We start from the raw sequence: 18,892 nt of genomic DNA on the forward strand, positions 1-18,892 counted from the left end.
CAATTAGATAACAAAACCAAACACCCGTGGACACATTTCCAACCAAATTAGGGTCAAATTGTCTCATAAGGCCAGATGACAAGTAGATATAAACACAAGCATCTGGACAGAAGGTAAGAAAAAGCAACTGAGTAGTAGCATCTGGAAGAAGCTGAGAGCAGAAGCCCCTAAGAGCAGACAGCATCCCTGGGAAGTTGGGGTACCTTAACATGAACACAAACATTAAAGATGCTCACAGAGTGGAGAGTACCACCTTCTCTATCAAGAGAAACAGAGAGGTCTCAGTAAGAGGGGCCGACGGGGCAAGAACAAACAAGAAGGCCGAGAGCTCTCAGAATAGCTCCACCAGGGCAGGGTGAGAGACTGCAGAGTGGAATCAAAACACACATGAGTTCCAGGTTAGCTGGGGAAGTACACAGGCAGGAAAGCTCAGAACACAAGCCACCATAGTTAATTCAACAGAAGAGGGACTCCGAAATTGCAAATAGTTTCTGAAATGCGAGTCTTTCCATAAGTTCAAGGAAAATAATTTCACGTAAAAATGAACACTGTGAAAATAATGGAAGCCAGGTCTAGGTAGCTCTTACAAGAAAAAAATAAAACAGAAATAACATACACTAGGAAAGTATGCCCAAAAATACAGCCATAAAGTAAACCAGAACTATACCATCACTCATTAGCTAAGTTAGAAAGCAACATACAAATGATACAAGATGCAAAAGAACAACCATAATCAGAATCATAAAAACTTAAACTCCAAAAATAATTTAAAAGAAAAAAGTCATTTTAGAAATCGTGGCTATGTTACATAGAACGTAAACCAAATAAGCACAATGAATAATACCGTCAAAAAAAAAAAGCTGATGAAAAGGATAAAAATTTAAATAAAAAAGAAAGAAGACTATAAAAAGATTTTGAGAGAAAATAACAAATATCAAAGACAAGCAAAGAAAGCTGAACATCCAGGAAACAGGAACCCCTAAAGAAAGAAGGCAAAACACATGTGTCACCTTCCTCTCTCTGTGACTAAACATGTGAGGACAGCGGACAGGAGGAAAAGGTGTTCCGGCTCCCGGTTGCTGGGTTTCAGCCTGTAGTTAGCTGGCTGCCCTGCTTCAGCCTAAGGTAAAGCAAGAAATTACAACAGCAACTGCATCCGAGCAGGCTGCTTCCACCCTGGTAGCCAGGTAGCAGAAAGAGAAGAAGAGTGCAGGATCCTAAATACCTTCAACACCCTATCCCAGCTGACCCACTTCCTCAGCCAGACCCCATTCTAGAGGCTAGCACCCTGATGATCCAGCCACCCCTTGATGTCCCACCTCTGACCATTGCTCAGGATCAAGCATGAGTTTGGGGTCAACACTTCCTATTCAAACCACAAGAGCAAGGAAACCGCAACTTCTAAGTTGAGAGACACTTCCTGAAACAACAGGTTTGGAGCTGCTGGTAGAGCATGCCTCATGCCTCCGACCATCAGCCTAGAGCAGACAGCGACAGACAAATGTTAGTGGTATTAATAAATTCTAGGGAAAAAGCCCTTTGAGCATCAAGTAGAAAAGCACATGATTTACATTTTCATTATACTTTCAGGAGCAACTTCTTGTGTCAAAAGAAATAGAGTGATATATTTAAGATACTCAAAGAAAGTAAGTCAATGATTTTATTTCCAGAAAAATTGACTTTCAAAATATAATGGGCACTGACTGTTATCAATATACAAGAACTCAGAGAATATTGATCCCATGAGCCTTTCCTGAGAAATCTATTGAATAACAAGTTTCAATCTAAATGACTTGTGAGACATTGACAGAAGATCTGATGGTGAGCTTTTGATACACAGTCCTTGCACAGCTAGGGCTAGGAAAGTATTAATAGCCACACACTCAGGCAATATAAATAAGGGGCTGCTATCTATGGTTACTATGGGGTGTTGTAAATGGGAAGCTAGAATACAAAAGAAGTGTTAAAGCAAAAAAAATTCAAATATGCAAAAATTAACATTTTGGGTAATTATTATGGTGGCAATAGTAATATTCCGTGTCTGCTCTGTGTGCAATATGGGAGATAACGAGTGAATAATTATGGAAAATTCTAATTATTTTTGTTATGTCCTGAATAATTAGAAACTTGAACTTGTGTGCAAGTGTCTGTAGGAAGGCATGAGATAGCAAACCTGAAATACATTGGGAAGCTGACAAAAGCAGACTGCACCCAACTTTCCTCAGCTCCCCACTTAACCATGTCCATTAGCATCTTAAAGTTAACCGTGAGGAAAGAACTTGCCCCATGGATATGAGGAAGTGCTGCAAACCAGCCTGTGTGTATGTGTGTATGTGTGTATGTGTGTGTGTGTGTGTGTGTGTGTGTGTGTGTGTGTGTGTGTGTGTATGTGTGTGTGTGTGTGTGTGTATGTGTGTATGTGTGTGTGTGTGTGTGTATGTATGTGTGTGTTTATTATTTGTTATTTTACTTAAATAGAAAGCTTGATTGATGTCATTTACTTCTATTCCACTATATGTAGCAATCCTTAGTGTCCAGAGTCTGGCTCTGAAATATCACTTTTTCAATAAAAGAGAACAGGAAATTTCAGAGAAATCTTTGATCCAAAGTATGAGCCAAGATATGTATAAACTGAGACTGAAAACAATAGTCATATAGGTGATAAGAGTGATACCAAAGATATTGAAATTGGGAATAGAGACAGACAGACCTCTATGAATTCAAGATCAATTTGCATCATTCTGAATGACAATCAGGGACACATGAGACCTTGTCTCAAAAAAGAAAAAAGACACTGGAATCATGTCACTAAGACTCACTAACCAAAGGTGGGTCAATTTGAGCATCAACGATAATAGCTATAATCAAATAAAGTTTAACTTATCACTTCACAATGATATTGAACCAAAAATAACAGTCACTGTTAGAAAGACTGAAGAAATTAATTATTGCTGTGGAATAATCCTTCTGTACACTGTGTGAACATATGTCACTATGACTGATTTAATAAACAAGCTGACCAGCCAATGGCTGAACAAGTTTATGTCACTATGATTAGTTTAATAAACAAGCTGACTGGCTAATAGCTGAACAGGTATATGTCACTATGATTGGTTTAATAAACAAGCTGACTGACCAATAGCTGAACATGATAAAGTTCGGCAGTAGAGCCAAACTGAGAATGATGAATGTAAGCGCTAGTTAATAATAAGCCTGAGCTATCGGCCAAGCATTTGCAATTAATATAAACCTCAGTGTGTTTATTTGGGAACAGGCAATCAGGACAGGGAAACTTCAATGCTGAGGAATACATGGACCGACTCAGGCTCTGTCTTCCATATCAAATGTACCACCGAATATAACAAATGAATGAATGCCTCTTTAAAATATTCTATCTAATAAAATTATTCTAGAGATAGAATTTCATTATTTTGCAATTCCCAGTGGGAAACATAACCTGTTTCTTACCTGTCAGCCAGTGGCTGCTAGGACCACATCAAGAGTGACAATCAGGTATGAACAGAGCTGGAATCTAATCCATCTGGAAATATGAAGGAAGTGCCCAGGGTGGAAGAAAGTTCTTGAGTTTCACTTGAGCTCCAATCAGCAAAATGCAGACTGTGGGAAATGCCCAAAGTCAACTGGATCATCAGTAGGTAGGCTGGAAAAAATGAAGATGTTGGGGAGGAGCCCAAGAATCAGAGGACATACACACTTTTCTTAGTGGGCAAGACAAACTGTTGTGTGCAGGAATGCACTTACAGGCAATAAAACTGTGATGCAAGCTCAAGAATGTGGTTCATATAAAAATCAGGCGCCTTTAATCCCAGCACTCGGGAGGCAGAGCCAGGCAGATCTCTGTGAGTTCAAGGCCAGCCTGGGCTACCAAGTGAGCTCCAGGAAAGGCGCAAAGCTACACAGAGAAACCCTGTCTCGAAAAACCAAAAAAAAAAAAAAAAAAAAATCAGGATGTCAGGTCCCTGTGGGAGGAAGGAGACACTTTGATGAGAATGAAACACCAGCAAGGGGCAAGGATTTTGCAGGTGGATGATCAAGTTGTGTTTCCAAGCAGGCATGGTTTCTTGTTTTATGAAGATTTATTAACCTATGTGTTAGATAAAGTTTGCCAATTCCCTCTTCCTCTCTGTAATGAAAATCCTTTTAAAATATAATCAAGTATGCTCACCTGGTAAACACAAGGCCCTGAGTTCGATCCCCATCACTAGGGGAAAAAAAACAAATATAATAAAGTTCTTTCCATCAAGGAGATCAAGAGTCTGGAGTGGGAAATCATGTTGTAAACAGTTAGTTTTGAGGCAATTTGACAAATGCTTTCAGACAGATGTGTACATGTGGTTGTCAAAGCAGTGTGGACCTGAAGCAGTTCAGCAGGGCAGGTCCAGGAAGGCTCCCAAAAGGAGGAAACACACTGCCTGGGCTTCAAGGGACAGGCTTTTCCAGAAGGACATGTGAGGGACAGAGCTCAGAGACTAGACCAGAAGGGTCTCAGCTCACCTGGCACTGGCTTCCTCTAGGCAACCCAGGGCCCTTGGTGTTTATTCTGGAATTTGTTTCTTCCTTTGTGACCCTGCAGTTGTCCACAGCAGTTTCCTCTAAGAGAATGGGGGGTACAGTTGTTGACCTAAAGAGCATATTATTATGTGATTATGTGAATGAATTAGTGTCACCGGCCTTTCTGTTGTTTTAAAATCAGAACATCACATACACTCTATGATGATATATTGTGTACCCCAATAAAGCTTACCTGAGGATCAGAGGACAGAGCCAGCCACTAAATTAGACATAGAGGTCAGGCAGTGGTGGCACACACCTTTGATCCTATTACTCAGGAGGCAGAGATGCATCTGGATATCTGTGAGTTCAAGGCCATGCTGGGCTGCTTGAGAGAAACAGAACAAGGCAGTGGTGAAACACACCTTTAATCCCAGAAAGGAATATGGCAGGACACAGAAAGGTATATAAGGCATGAGGAAATAGGAACTCTTCTCTCTTGCGGCTGAGGATTTCTTAGAGGTAAGCTAGTGGCTGGCTCTGTCCTCTGATCCCTGGATAAGCTTTATTGGGGTACACAATATATCACCACAATAATCTGGGGGGGGGGAGATTCATCCTCTGCTCTTTCTTCAGAGTAGCTGCTGTGAAGGCAGGGTCCCACCTAGCCACAGTCTCTGCAAGCACCCTGCACAGCTAGCGTTCCACCTTTAGCCAGGGAGCTGAGCAATGGAGGAATTTGTAGGAATCTTCCTGCTATCTGAACCCCATGTGCCAACTCTATGGAATGGCCCATTACATGCTTAACCAGCAAGGCAAGACAGTGAATGTCGGTTGATAAGATCTGACATATCCAAAGGGAAGAGGAAGGACGCACTTTGTTAGGCTACATTTCCCTAGAACCAAACAAAAAGGGTGTGATTTGTATACTGGAATCAAAGAACAATTGGGTGTGTATGAGTCTGGATGTCCTCTGCTAGCCCTGTTCCTGGATGCTCTGTAAATAGCACTGTGGGGCTCAGAAAGGTGAGAGCCAGAGCATGTGGGACCAGGTATTCTGCAGGAACCTAAGGGCTGAGAGTCAATTTGGCATCCAGTCCAGCATGCACTTACCCTTCTCACCATCTTGGCATTCATCCCTCACTATCTCTGCTGGCAAGCTGGCACTAGAAGCTGAAAGTACTCAGGAAATGCAGTTAAGAGTGGGTTCAAAAAGACTGGAACTCAAAAAGTTGTCTGCTTCCAGGTTTATTGATTTAAAAACTGGGGCTGCTGCTACCCCCGCCTCTACTATTGAGAAAACAAGATAAATGGGAATGCTTAGAAGTGAGTGCAGTAGAGTGTTTCCAAGGACCTGACCTAGAGACATGTGCTTTCATTCTTTATGCAACTGGGTCCTGGCAAGCGTGCCATGCTTATACAAAACCCACTTACCAAGCCAGTACATTACAGGCTCATGCGAGTGCTCCCAGGAAGGACAAATTTTTCCTCCACAAGCCAAGACCCGTTGCTCTGATCATCCAAGACCAACATCAAGTATTCATTGTCTTAGGCCAAGTATCTGTGTCGTCACTCAGACAAGATAAAGCAACCATCAGAAGCCAATGCATAGATGTGGGTTCAGGGCCAAGTAGGCTTTCCTTCTACCTGTCCTCATCCTAAACTTTGTACACTTATGGACATGAAAAGACATTCTCATTGTCTTCCCCTCTAAGGTCTATATTAAATGGGTGGCAGTATGTACCTCAAAGAGACTCCACTGTGTTCCAGATTTGCCTGATCTTTTGTTAGCTGCATTGCTTGTTTAAAAAAACAAGAGTTCCTAGAAATAAATAAATAAAGCCAGAGATGGTGGCTCACACCTGTAACCCCAGCACTTGGGAGGCTGAAGAAGGACATTTACTGTGAATTTGAAACTAACCTGGGTCACAGGAAAGCTGGTTAAAATGTAAAGGCCCTAACCAAAAAAGAAAAGAAAGAAAGAAAGAAAGAAAGAAAGAAAGAAAGAAAGAAAGAAAGAAAGAAAGAAAGAAAGAAAAGGCATTTCAAGACCCTTTTCTAGCACTACTGAATCAGACTTTCCAAAGGTCTTTGAGATCAGAATTTTTAACAAAGCTCTCTAGGTGACTGGAATTCGGAGGCTAGCTTAGGGAAATACAAGGGTCCTGCAACTGGAAAAGGAGCTTTCCATCCTCTCACATCATTGTTACCCTACCTCTGTGGCTCTGTCCTGCTCCAGTTTGCCACATAAAACAACAAAAACATATGATAAGATATCTTATTCTGCTGTGGCTTCTATGCCATAGACTAGTTGGTTTCCAAAACCATAAATTGATGTTCTCACTGGTCTGGAAACTGAAATTTTAAGAGTAGATGCCGGCATGGTCAAGTTTTGGTGAAGCCCCTTCTCCTGGTAGAGAGAGAGAATGCAAGTTTCTCCTGAGGACACTAATCATAGCATGGGAAATCCACACTGATGACCTCATGACAGACACTGATGACCTCATGACATCCCTCAAAGGCTCTATCTCTACTTAACATCACATTGAAGCAAGGACTTTATCCAACACAGGACTCAGAAAGAAAACAAATCTTGGGTCCATGCAAGGGGTAGTGGAGCCTTAGAGGGGAAGATGAGCAGGGTCTTTGATGCTCGCCAATCTATGAAAAGTCACTTTGACAAGGCGCAAACACCAACAAAATGTATATCCATTGGTTGAAGGAATTTAAAATGAATAGAGTAATGATCCACGGTAACCCAAACCAGAACAGACATGAGAGGCATTCCTGTGGCCAGGTACTTCAGTTGTTAGTGTGCATGGCTACTAAATTTTGCTCTAGTGTCTCTGGCCAAAGGAGAAAATACATTTGCTAATGGCTTCTCCTAATTCACATTGTTAAACTTCAGGTTGAGTTCCAGCTTCCACTCTTCCCTGAACCAAACCACTAGTCCCTTTAAAAATGAGAAAAGCCACTGTTTTCCCCAAGAGCTTCACATTTTTGTCTCAGTGTAATTTCAGCTTACAAGGGAAGCAAAACTAGCCGTAGCCAAATGCCCCTTGAGGAATCTTCCTCCCCAAACACATACTAGAGCCCTAATGAGAAAAATAACACATTTTGCAAAATCTGCTGTTGAGGATTTTTTTTTGTAGATCAAAAGATTTTTCTTACTTTTTAATAATTCAGGTAACCTTGGAGATCCAGCTGCTTTTCCGATATTGCTTAGCAATGAAGAACCAGAAAGTCGCTGTTCCCCCTGATTCCATTCCATCATCTTACTAGGCCAGTCCAGTTAGTCTGTGTTGGATTTTAAAAGCGGCAAGAAGGAGTCACGCCATACAACAGGGCCCACGTGGGAGGTTTATTGAGGGGAGAGAAGGGGCAGAGACTGGTCCCTGGGGACAGGAGCAAAAGAAGAGAGAGACAGAGGTGGGCAAGGCCCGCCTTTTATAAGGGAAAGCAGTGAATGTGCACAGGGGGCGCTCTTAGTGGCTGCAGTGGAGGATGCATCCTGTCAGGACCCTAAGGGCTGGCCAGTCCAGATGCCTAAATGCTAACAGTCTGCCTCTATGACAGGACAGAACTGTGAGGGAAGAGTTCATAGTCTCAAGACAGGTCTGCTGGGTTCCATTGAGCCTGTATTTACCCTCACTTAGCTGGTGTTTTTATTGATTTAGCAATCATTTATTGAGTGACTAAGATGTACCAAATACTGTACACAGACAAAAGGAATAGCCTTGCACTCAAGGGTCCAGCAAGCTGAAAACAAAGCACTCCATCTTCACACATAATTGTTACTCTGCTTCTGCGGGTGCTTGTCTCTATCTTGCACTAGTGTGGCACATGAAACAAAAGCATATGGTGAGAAAGGAGGGGGTGGGTGGGTGAGTGAGTGAGTGGGGTGTGTGGATGAGTGAGTGAGGTGGGTGGGTAAGTGAGTGAGTGAGTGAGTGGGGTGGGTAGGTGAGTGAGTGAGTGGGGTGGGTAGGTGAGTGAGTGAGTGAGTGGGGTGGGTGGGTGAGTGGGTGAGTGGGTGAGTGAGTCACCTTATTTTATTCCATCATCACTCTTCCTGGGATCCCCATTGTCTGATAACACAAACTCAAGTGGTCCATTTGACCTTTCTTGGCCTTCTGTCCTCAGGAAAACCTCATGCACTGGCTGTAATCCGCCCTTCTCATTCTTCTCTGGAACTCATTCAGAACCTACTTCTATCCCCTACACCACACCACCTCTGAATATCATCCTGTACCAGAGACTCAGCAGATGGTCCGCTGAGCGCATCATATATGGCCATCACTGAGCAAACCGAGATGTTAGGGAGTACAGCCCCAGCTCCACATCACATGACAATGCATGGAGCTTCATACCTCCCATCATGCACGGAGCTCATGCTTTCTGGGGTTCACATGACTACAGAACAGTCAAAGGGCATCGCCTGCTTCCCAGGAGTCACACATCACCACCCCTCCCTCACTCATCACTTCCAGCTAGCCCCTACTCAATCAACACAACTGTTCAGGGGCACAAGGTCTGCTTTCAGAGCCCATCATCCCAATGCTACATCAAATGCCTTAGTGGCAGCTGTGTTGACCCTCACTGTTGATCCCCACTATCACTTAGACAAGGGCCAGAACATCAAAAACAAATTTTAAAAATCAAATAAATAGATCCAGGCCTGGTGGCAAGGGCCTGTAATCCCAGGTACTTGAGAGACCGAGGCAGGAAAGCTACAAGTTCAAAGCAAGCATAGGCAACTTATTGAGAACACCTCTCCCCCACCCCTATCTCAAAATAAAGGTAAAAAGAGGGCTAGGGATGTAGCTTGGGCTTAATCCTCAATGCCATAAAAAAAAAATAGCATCTGAATTGCAAGTCAAAGCTTCAAGCCCTGTGTTTATGTTATTTTACTGAATATAACAAACCCGAGGTTCAAATAGAATAAGAACTGAACCATCAGTTGTGCGATACAGCGAGTGTTCATGTCCATGGCTTCTTTGTATAATCTGCAGAGACGATCGAGAAGGAGCCAAATGGTTCTGTTTGGTTTGAGTTCTAACATTCATAAGAATATATATATACATATACTAGAAATTTAGCCTTTAAAGTTATACTCTAATGGTACATAATTTAAAGAAGTACCTCATCAGATTTAAAAGAATGTTCTTAAAACAACTCTAAATTTGTATTTTACTTAAATAACTCTGTTTTGTCATTTTTAACTTCTCAGCACACTGGGAAGCATGGTGGAGGGTCCCAGGGCCTCTCTCACACTCTCACAGCCTTGACCACAGTGGTACCCCTAGGACATTGTTGATGCGCCACCACTTAGACCTCAAGAAACCAACTTAACTAGTTTTCCTTGCTCTTCAGTTGGTCATTCAAAAGCCTTTCCACAGATTTTCATGGGCCTGTACTAACGGTAAACCCTGACAGGACACAATACCCTCCTGCCCCGACCCAGAAGAGGCTCAGCTCACCAGTACAAAGAGACTCTAAAGTCTGCTTTTAGAGAACCCTGCAGATCATCTGCCATGCCTGATTCTGCCTTGATAAGTTCCCAAGGAGATTGTGGCAGTTTGAATAGGACTGGCCCCCACAGACTCACGTGTTTGAATGCTTGGTCCATAGAGAGTGGCATTATAGGAGGTGGCCTTGTTGGAGTAGATGTGTTCTTGTTGGAGGAAGTGTGTTGCTGGGAGCTAGCTTTGAGGTTTCAGCAGCTCAAGCAAGACCCAGTGTCTCCGTTTTCTTCTGCTGCCCTTGGATCAAGATGTAGAACTCTCAGCTCCTTCTCCAGCACCTTGTCTGCCTGCATGCCACCATGCTTCCCACCATGACAATAATAGACTAAACCTCTGAATTGTAAGCCAGCCCCAATTAAATGTTTTCCTTTATAAAAGTGTCCATGGTCATGGTGTCTTTTCACAGCAATAAAACCCTAACTAAGACAGAGATGATGGTGGTGAATTCAAAATAATTGTAAGAGGTGGGGGGCACAGAGGGAGGGCTCAGCCACTAACGGCCAGGCTATCAACCAAAATTGCAAAGGGAGACTTTAGGTTATATAAAATCATAATATCTCCAGGCTTTGATCCCTTCATCCAGAAAATGAAGGAAATAACACTTTAATGAAAATTAATAGGATCTCATCAAGGGCTTTCAGATTTGTATATGTACTTACAAGATGTGACAGCAAAGCCAGTCTCTGAAGGGTAATTTCCCTGGTCCTCAACTGGCCTCACCAGCCACTCATCTTAAAGGAGCCAACCTTCCCATTTGCATGTGGTACTGCAGACTGGCTTGCAAATCGGATCATTTTCCTCCAAGCAAACCTAGGCCGTGTTCACTGCTGCTTGACTGTCAAGTGACCTGCACTCAGAGGGAAACAGAGGTCCTCCCTCTGCTCCCACTTGCTGGGGCATCACAGGAGTGAAAGAGGTGTTCTTTAGTTATGGGTGGTTCCTATATTCATCGCCCGATCTTCTCACACCCCGAGTGCCTGTGGGTGGCTGCAGATCTTCACAAGCCAGCCAGTGTCAACTGCTTCTCTTTTTCCTCTTTCCCTTTTTATCATCGCTTTGCAGAGAGTTGATGAAGTGAAATGCTCTCCAGCAGAGGGAAGAATATAAACTTAAAAGTCACTTCTAATAGAATGGTGGAACAATTCTACTACTTTCTTTCAGCTAATAATAATAATGATAATAATAATAATGGTGGTGATGATGATGATGATATCACATGAGGTTGCCTCTGGGGATTTCATTATTGACAGATTGGAGGGAAGCACTATGGCTTCAAATGAACAGGTTTCCCTTTTAACTGGTTAGAACACTTTGGGATGAAGAGATGGGAAAGACAGGTGCTAAACAATAGAACAAACCTAGCAGCATCTCATTTGCATAATTTTGTATAGAAGTGCACTGATGTATGAAGTATAAAGTGACTGTACTGAATACTGAAAATGAAGAATCTTGGAAAACATTCCATGTTGACTACCCAGTTCTGAAATAGCTGGGCATTTCATGAAATACCTCTTGCTTCTTTGTGGAAATGACTGGTGTTTCTCTCTCTCTCTCTCTCTCTCTCTCTCTCTCTCTCTCTCTCTCTCTCTCTCTCTCCTTTGTGTGTGTGTGTGTGTGTGTGTGTGTGTGTGTGTGTGTGTGTGTGTGTGTGTGTTTTATACTATTGTTCTAGGTTATTCTTCAAAATGCATTCTCAAAACAGATCAGCCATGGTGTGGGGGCTGGAGGGATCAGGAGGGATATTTGCATCTCTCTCTAACATGTGGAGCCCCTTCGCCATTTCTGCATGATGAAAGGCTGTCTGGAGGGCTGCAACAGTGTGTAGAGCAAAGATTACAAACAGCAATTTTTTCAGGCCAAATCGCTTCCTAAATGAGGGAGCAGAAGATTTAAAGGTGAACATAACTGTCTGTTTGGGCAGCATGTACAGGTTTCTGCTGTGTGAGAAATGAAAGTCTAACTTCCTTTTGACAAGTATTCCTTAACAGCCCCCACCCCAGATATCTGAAGCCCATCTTAACGCACTCGGGTCCTCCACTGACCACCACATTGCCTGCATGGTGTGGACCAGTCTCCAGGCTGCTCACCAGTCCTCAGGCCTACGGGGTGAGTGAACAGTCGGGGGGTGGGGGGCAAGTCTGGTGAGTATTGATGAGCTAGAGACATCAGGGCCCTTACTCCCTAGCTTGAGGAGGAAGCGGTTTTGACATTTACTGCACCAAAAAGTATTTCTCTTCTCTGCTCAGTTGTTGCTGATGTTGGCTTATTCTTCTTTTTTAAAAAGGCATTTTTTTTATTTTTGCCAATATCTTTAATCATAAAATGAACTTAGAAAATGTAAAAGTGATGTGTCTTCACAAACTGCTGTGTTTTGAAGTTTTGAATATTAGGTCTGTGCTTTATAGCTCAGGGGAGTAGAATAAAAAACTACTGAGAAGCAATTAGAGTCATTACCAGCAAATCAGAGTGTCAGGGAGCTGGAGAAGAGCGGATTCTGGGAGCTGAAAGTGGCCTAAGGAGCTGTCAGCCAGCATTCCCTTACAGACAGAGACTCGTCCTCTCAGGTAACAGCAGCTGGGGGCTTCCCAGAGGAACATGACAGAAATAATCCTCACACAACAGACCTGTTTTAAATAGCTCTCAGATGCCCCCAGAGTTCTAAAGGTGGGAACCCTGTCCTAAGGTGATCCAGCCAGCCCTCTCTGTGCAGTGATTTGATGTCATCCTCCCTAACCAATGGGAGAAGAGCTGAGATGCCACGCCCTTCGGGGGAACCTCTGGATGAGGTGACCATCCCTGGTCAATCTATGCATTTCTGACGTTATCCCATTCTCTAGGGTCAATGCCAGTCACTTCTAGTCTTGTGACCCTGGTCTCAAGAAATGTCCTGGAACCTTGGTTTAAAGTGAAATATAACATCTTCAGCTCCAAGGGTTTTCTGCAAGGCAGGCACCTCTCAAAACCAGGATAAGGCTTCTTTAAAGCACAGGATTTGGCTATATTGAGTCTGATTGACCTTCCTGGGTGCCAGTGAAGAAAATCCACCAAATCCCATTCTTCTCCCCTCAGCCCAAGAAGATGGGTCATGGGTCTCCACTGGCCTTGAACTCGGAGACTATTTGAGGCTGTGTAGAAAGCCAAGTTTTCATGCTGACACAGAGAATGCTATGCCGTGAACAAGCACAGATGGGCCATAGTAAAACTGGTCATTAATTCAAAGAACAGGGAGTCTCCAGTCCTGGAGAGATGACTCCATCAGTAAAGAATGTGCTTTACAAACAGGAAGACCTGAGATGGGATCCCCAGCACCAGGCATGCATCTGTAATCTCCGCACTATAGAGATAGATACGAGCAGATCCCCAGAGCTAGCTAGCTGGTTAGTCTAACCAAACTGGTGAGTCCAGGGTTTAGTGAGAGAACCCTGCTCAAAAAAATGAAGAGACAGTGGAAAACCATTAAGAACACCTGATGTCAACCTCTGGCCTCCACCTGCATGTATGTATGTATCACACACACACACACACACACACACACACACACACACACACACACACACAAAATTCTATTTTTCTTACACAATGGGGATGCTTCTGTTTTCTGTCTTCATCATGAAATGACCTCTCTCTCTCTCTCTCTCTCTCTCTCTCTCTCTCTCTCTCTCTCTCTCTCTCTCTCTCTCTCTCTCTCCAAACCAGGAACAGCTGAAAGAGGACGATGCGGAATGTATTGTAAACCAAGATGAGCTCGCCATGAGTTACCAGGAGCCAGGTTCCTCACCCAGCAGTCCTACCACAAAGCTATCTCTAGACCAGAAGCCTTCACTCCAGACTCCTGGCAAGGAAAACATCTACGAGGGAGACCTTGGCCTGGGAAGCTACGAACTCAAGCTCGAGCAGACGCGGGGTCAACCCCAGATGGACTAATTGGCATGATGAGTGCAGATGTAATCACAAGTAATGTAAGACCACGGAGGAATGCCAAGAGCCTAAGAGGCGGTGCAGAGAGAGACACAAAGAGAATTAAGAACATAAATTGGACAGAATCAAAACCTTGTCACATGTATCCCCCCGTGCCTTCAGAAATGAGAATTCATTACCTTCCCTCTGTATTATGCAACCTCATTTAATTATCTGACAGCCATTTTTACTGCTGGATTGGGGGGACCAGGCGAGTCAGGTCTGGCTGCCTTTGGGATGAACCAGATGTGCTCGGTCTGCAGGGGGCTCCTCCCTCCTGTTCCTCAGGCAGCTCTCTGGGTCCTTCACATGGATTTGGGGTTCTATTCCCTTAATTATGGAGCATTAATAACATGGAAAAAGAGCCCCTGAGCATAAGCGATAATTCTTATCTCTTAGGACTCGACTCCACTTGTTCGAACTAACTAGAGGGCTATGTGCAGAGTCCAGTGAGTGTTCAGTGCCCACTACTGATGGCCTCGGAGAATGTGCATGAGTTGGAGGCCCTGTGGTCCTTGCTGGCACTCTCTCCATACTGTTCTTCCCACTACTCCAAGGGGCCGCTTGCCTGCAGGTGTGTCTATGTTAAACCCAGGGCCTCTTGCCAGCCTAAGGGAACTCTTTCCAGGGAAAGCTGGTTTCTTTCCCACATTCTGTGTTTTGCTCCAATGATGAAGCCTCCCCTCCTTGTATGCACTGGAGCAACTTCTCGGCTCCTGGATCAGGTTCCCTCTGCATCCTGGGAAGTCATATTTTGCAGCATGACCCTTCCACATGGGGGAGACTGTGCAGGGGCCCTGACCTTTTCCAATTTCAATGCTGGTGACTGGTGATTGGCGGCAAAAAGACAAAAATAATAGGGCTGGTGGCATTTAGGCCACACTGAGGCACCAAGGACAAGCACCGATCTGGACCCACCCTTTCCCAGCGTGGCTCAAGGCTGCATTGGAGAGACCAACACAATAGCTTTTAATTCAGCTGCATGACCTGTGCCTTTGAAGCCATAAGATACCTCAAACCTAGCTTCTCTTGAAATGCAGGCATTGCTATTAGGCTCCAAGGAGCAGGCTTCAGACTTAGGAGCCCAAGACATGATGGACTTGCCTTTGTGGGAGATAGAGAATGATATCTTTCTCAGGCCCAAAGCTTAAAACTAATGCATGCTTTGCTGACCACTTCTTAAGGCTTAGACCTGTGGTATCAGGTATACTGCTCTGCATGTCAGTTTTCTTGCTTCCAAATAGTAGAAAATGGGGGAAACTTTTATATTCAACTAAGTAAAATCTTGTCATTTCAGGTAAATATGGCAAGTAGAGAAATTTTCTAATTTGACATCATCCTAATAAAATTTTGTTATGGAGTATGATTGTGTTGACTGTAGGTTCATTTCAAGGTGTCTCCTCTGACCAGGCTAATTGAGAGCGTTCCACTCTTGTCTTTAGAAATCTGGGTACAGCAGATACTAAATGCTAACATAAGGGAGATGTGTGGACCCTCAGACCCATGAACAAAGGGACGGGAGCAACAAGCCATTGAAGGAATAAAAAAAAACCTGAGAGGCTGCCCCAAACGAGGGAAACTGAGTCAAGCAAAGCAGCGCAGCCTCCTTTCATCCCACCAGAGGTGACCAGAATTTATAAAGAGCTGTAAAAATAGAGAAGACACTAAAGGAGGGAGGAACGAGGGCCAGAAGGTGAGGAGTCATCTCATTTCTGCCCATGTCAAGTAGAAGGGGGGGCTGCAAATTTGGTGTTTGCTCTGTGTTGGGAGGGGGGGGCAGGAGTTCCCAATAGTAATTTTCCCAGAGCAAGTGGAAGGAAGAAGAATTTGACCTACCAGATGAAGTGGAGTAAGGTGTGAAGAGGTGGGGGCAGACGGAAGGCACCACCAAGTCATGAAGGATGAGTTAGAACAAAACTAGTCTCTGCCTCCCAGATGGCTGCTTGCTTAGAGACAAGCTCTCTTTCCAGCCTGCCGTCATGAATTACTGCTGACAAGAACATGGGGATAGCCCTCACCGGGCTGAATCCTGGAGGAGGATCCCAATCATAGCTCATCCTAGACCTGAGACAGTGTTCTCATCTTGCTGTGTGACTACCAGCTTTCCTCCCTCTGGATGAGTCCAAGAGCCTAGCAGAGGCTGGTGCCCAGTTAGCAATTCAAATAGACAAGCCCTGCTATGCTACTGCTGCGAAGGATAATGAATTATGATCTTAAGCAATGCCCTGTGCTTTGATTAGCAGCCTCATGACTGTGAAATTCAAACCTATTATTTACTGCCAGTTCCTAATGAATAATAAAGGCACGAGTTCTTTAGTCAAGCTACTAATATTTTCATTCATTATTAGAGCTTTAAACAGGATTCTCATTAATTAGATGACTGGTGCTTCCTCGAACGCTTTAACATGGGTATATCACACACATGCACATTCACACATATAGAGTTTGACTCACTCTCAGGGCCCTGTCCAGAGCCTCTCTGGTGCTTTCCATAATACTTGGGTATGTCTGAGCAGGTCTGAAACCCAGCATCAAACGCTATTATAGTCCTTATTCATCGTGAAATTTCTCAAAACTTCTTAGAGATCAATCTAACAATATACATCAAAGCTGAAAGTTTAAGCACTCCCTGCACCTCCAACGTCATGTTCAGAGCTAATTGTTTACAGTGAAAAGCAGAATAAAGGAAAATGTTCAATGTAGCCACATTTTGGAAGTGGTACAAAGATACCCAGGGGACCCCATGTCCAACTTGCAACCCTAAAATGAGAGTAGCATTTAAAAAGAAGGCAAGAAATACGCAGAACCAGGCTGTCTGGCCAAGGTGTGGTCCTGCCCACCATTGTCTCTGCTCCTGTCTCTCCTGCAAGCCTGTCTCCAAGACACATTAGATTCCTTCTCTGGTAGACAATTTCCTCCTCCACTTGTCACCAGGGCTTCTGGATTTTCTTCTCAATTAGAATTTCTAATTTGTTGGTGTACATTGTTTGAATAGTATAATAGCCCAAGAGAGGGACATAAGTGTCTCTTTAGAATGTATTTATTTCTGCCAGGCAGGCTGCTTACATTTCCCCACTCCTTGTGTTTGTTGTTTGTTTTTCTTTTTTGTTTTGTTTTGTTTTGTTTTTTTGAGATAGGCTCTTTTTATAGACCTGGTTGTCCTAGAACTCCTATAGACCAAGCTGGCCTTGAACTTACAGAGATTCCCCCACTGCTTGTTTTAACAACTCAGTGAAGTATACCCGCATCTAAAACAAATAGAAGCAGATTACAAGTGGGAGCCAAGATTAGAGCACATTCAGTTAGTATCTGAGTATCTGGTACAGAAGACCCATTTCTGCATAGCCTCTTGGCTTTAGTTACTTTTGGAAGGTAAGGAACTCTATCTTGTTGGTTTGAGACAAAAATCTCACTATGAAGCCCAGGCTGGTCTCAAACTTTTGGTATCTTCAACTTCCCAAGTGCTGAGGTTGTCAGTAAGCACCACATGTCCAACATGACTTCATTTCGGTTCTGACAACTCCTCCTGCCTTGTCTATGAACAACATTCTCCAAAGATATCGATGACTCACCATCAGAGGGTTTGTTCTCTCTTGTGTCTCATTGCCAAGCTAAGATTTACAGTTGGTTGGTCTGATTTGAACCTGCACTGGGAGGGTAAGAGACAGGTGTCAAGGAATTAGTGCCAGAAACCTTTTATGGCCAATGTTAAGCAGCTAAGAAGTCAAGAAGGAATGGAGCATGGGTCAAGCATTTCCAGAGTCCATTCTGTTTATTCGGTGGGTAGTGTCCTCGCATCGGGTTCCTTGGTCAGAGGCTGTATTTCTGCAGAGTGTTCACAAACACTTTCATAAAGCTTAACACACAACTGTCATGAGCAAATAGTGTTGAAGAAATGCTAACAGAAAACAGTTACAAAGCTTCACAAAAGACATAATCAACCAGAGTAGGACTGATTTCAAACCTATATACAAATGTCCAATGCCTATTCATTCTTAGAAGGCTTGGATACTATAAGAGGCACATGTACACATAAAAGACCCCAAAATAAGCAGCACTAGCCTGGAGATATAAATATAGATGATATAGATATAGCTTCTACTTTTAAAACAAAATTTAGACTCTTTGGTTCAGTAGGATAAGACTACAGGATTGACAATCAAAATTTTAGATCTCTCACATAGTAAGGAACTGCTCCAACGACTATAAAAAGATGATATACAAGTAGACCTCATATGTCTAGTCACACAACAAAGAAAGAGATACAGATCAAAGTTTCAAATAACAAAACTGTTCAAATGTCAGCTTTTCCGTTTGACTATACTGAAAACAGCAATTTGTATTCTGAATGTATGAGAAATTACATATATTGAAAGTGCTTATTAAAACAACTTGATTGTCATCGTGACTAATAAAATATGGTACATCCATTTCATAAAGCAGAACCTTATATGTTGACATAGACTGAGTTTTGAGACACTGTGTTAGAGCAACAAAGTTCAGGCCAGAATGCATGCTGGGCTTGATAGAAGTGGTTGACTGTTGGAAACTAGAAGGAGTCTATTTTCACTTTTGTCCCATTTGAGTTATGCATACTGCAGACATATTATTTATTCAAAATAAAATAATAATTAGACACTTATGAAATCATCCAATGAGAAAGGCTGAGCAGTGAAAAGCTGGACACGCTGTTATTTTCAACACCATCTTTCCGGGACCTTAAGGGTGTGAAGTGCAGTGTCCAGAGCACCGAGCACTGACTCATTCAGCACTCACAGGTGCCGCTCTGCAAAAGCTCTTTGACTCACTGACGACTGAAACTGTCCCTGCCTCTCAAATAATTAGCACTTTTCTGAAAAGTGGTTTCCTATCAGATAGCAAAATACAGGAAAAAGAGA

General features: G+C 43.3%; 1 protein-coding gene across 1 annotated transcript in view; it reads left to right on the top strand.

Moving 5' to 3' along the window:
• Positions 1 to 15,357, top strand: part of Slc9a9 (solute carrier family 9 member A9) — a 548,574-nt gene extending 533,217 nt beyond the window's left edge. The window contains exons 15-16 of the mRNA XM_076576829.1: positions 12,038 to 12,143; positions 13,734 to 15,357. Of these exons, the coding sequence (XP_076432944.1) occupies positions 12,038 to 12,143; positions 13,734 to 13,961 (334 nt within the window). The 3' untranslated portion in view covers positions 13,962 to 15,357. The remainder of the gene's footprint in view (positions 1 to 12,037; positions 12,144 to 13,733) is intronic.
• The last annotated feature ends 3,535 nt before the right edge of the window (positions 15,358 to 18,892 follow it).

Source organism: Peromyscus maniculatus, chromosome 7 (assembly GCF_049852395.1).
Source record: "Peromyscus maniculatus bairdii isolate BWxNUB_F1_BW_parent chromosome 7, HU_Pman_BW_mat_3.1, whole genome shotgun sequence".
Lineage (NCBI taxonomy): Eukaryota > Metazoa > Chordata > Mammalia > Rodentia > Cricetidae > Peromyscus > Peromyscus maniculatus.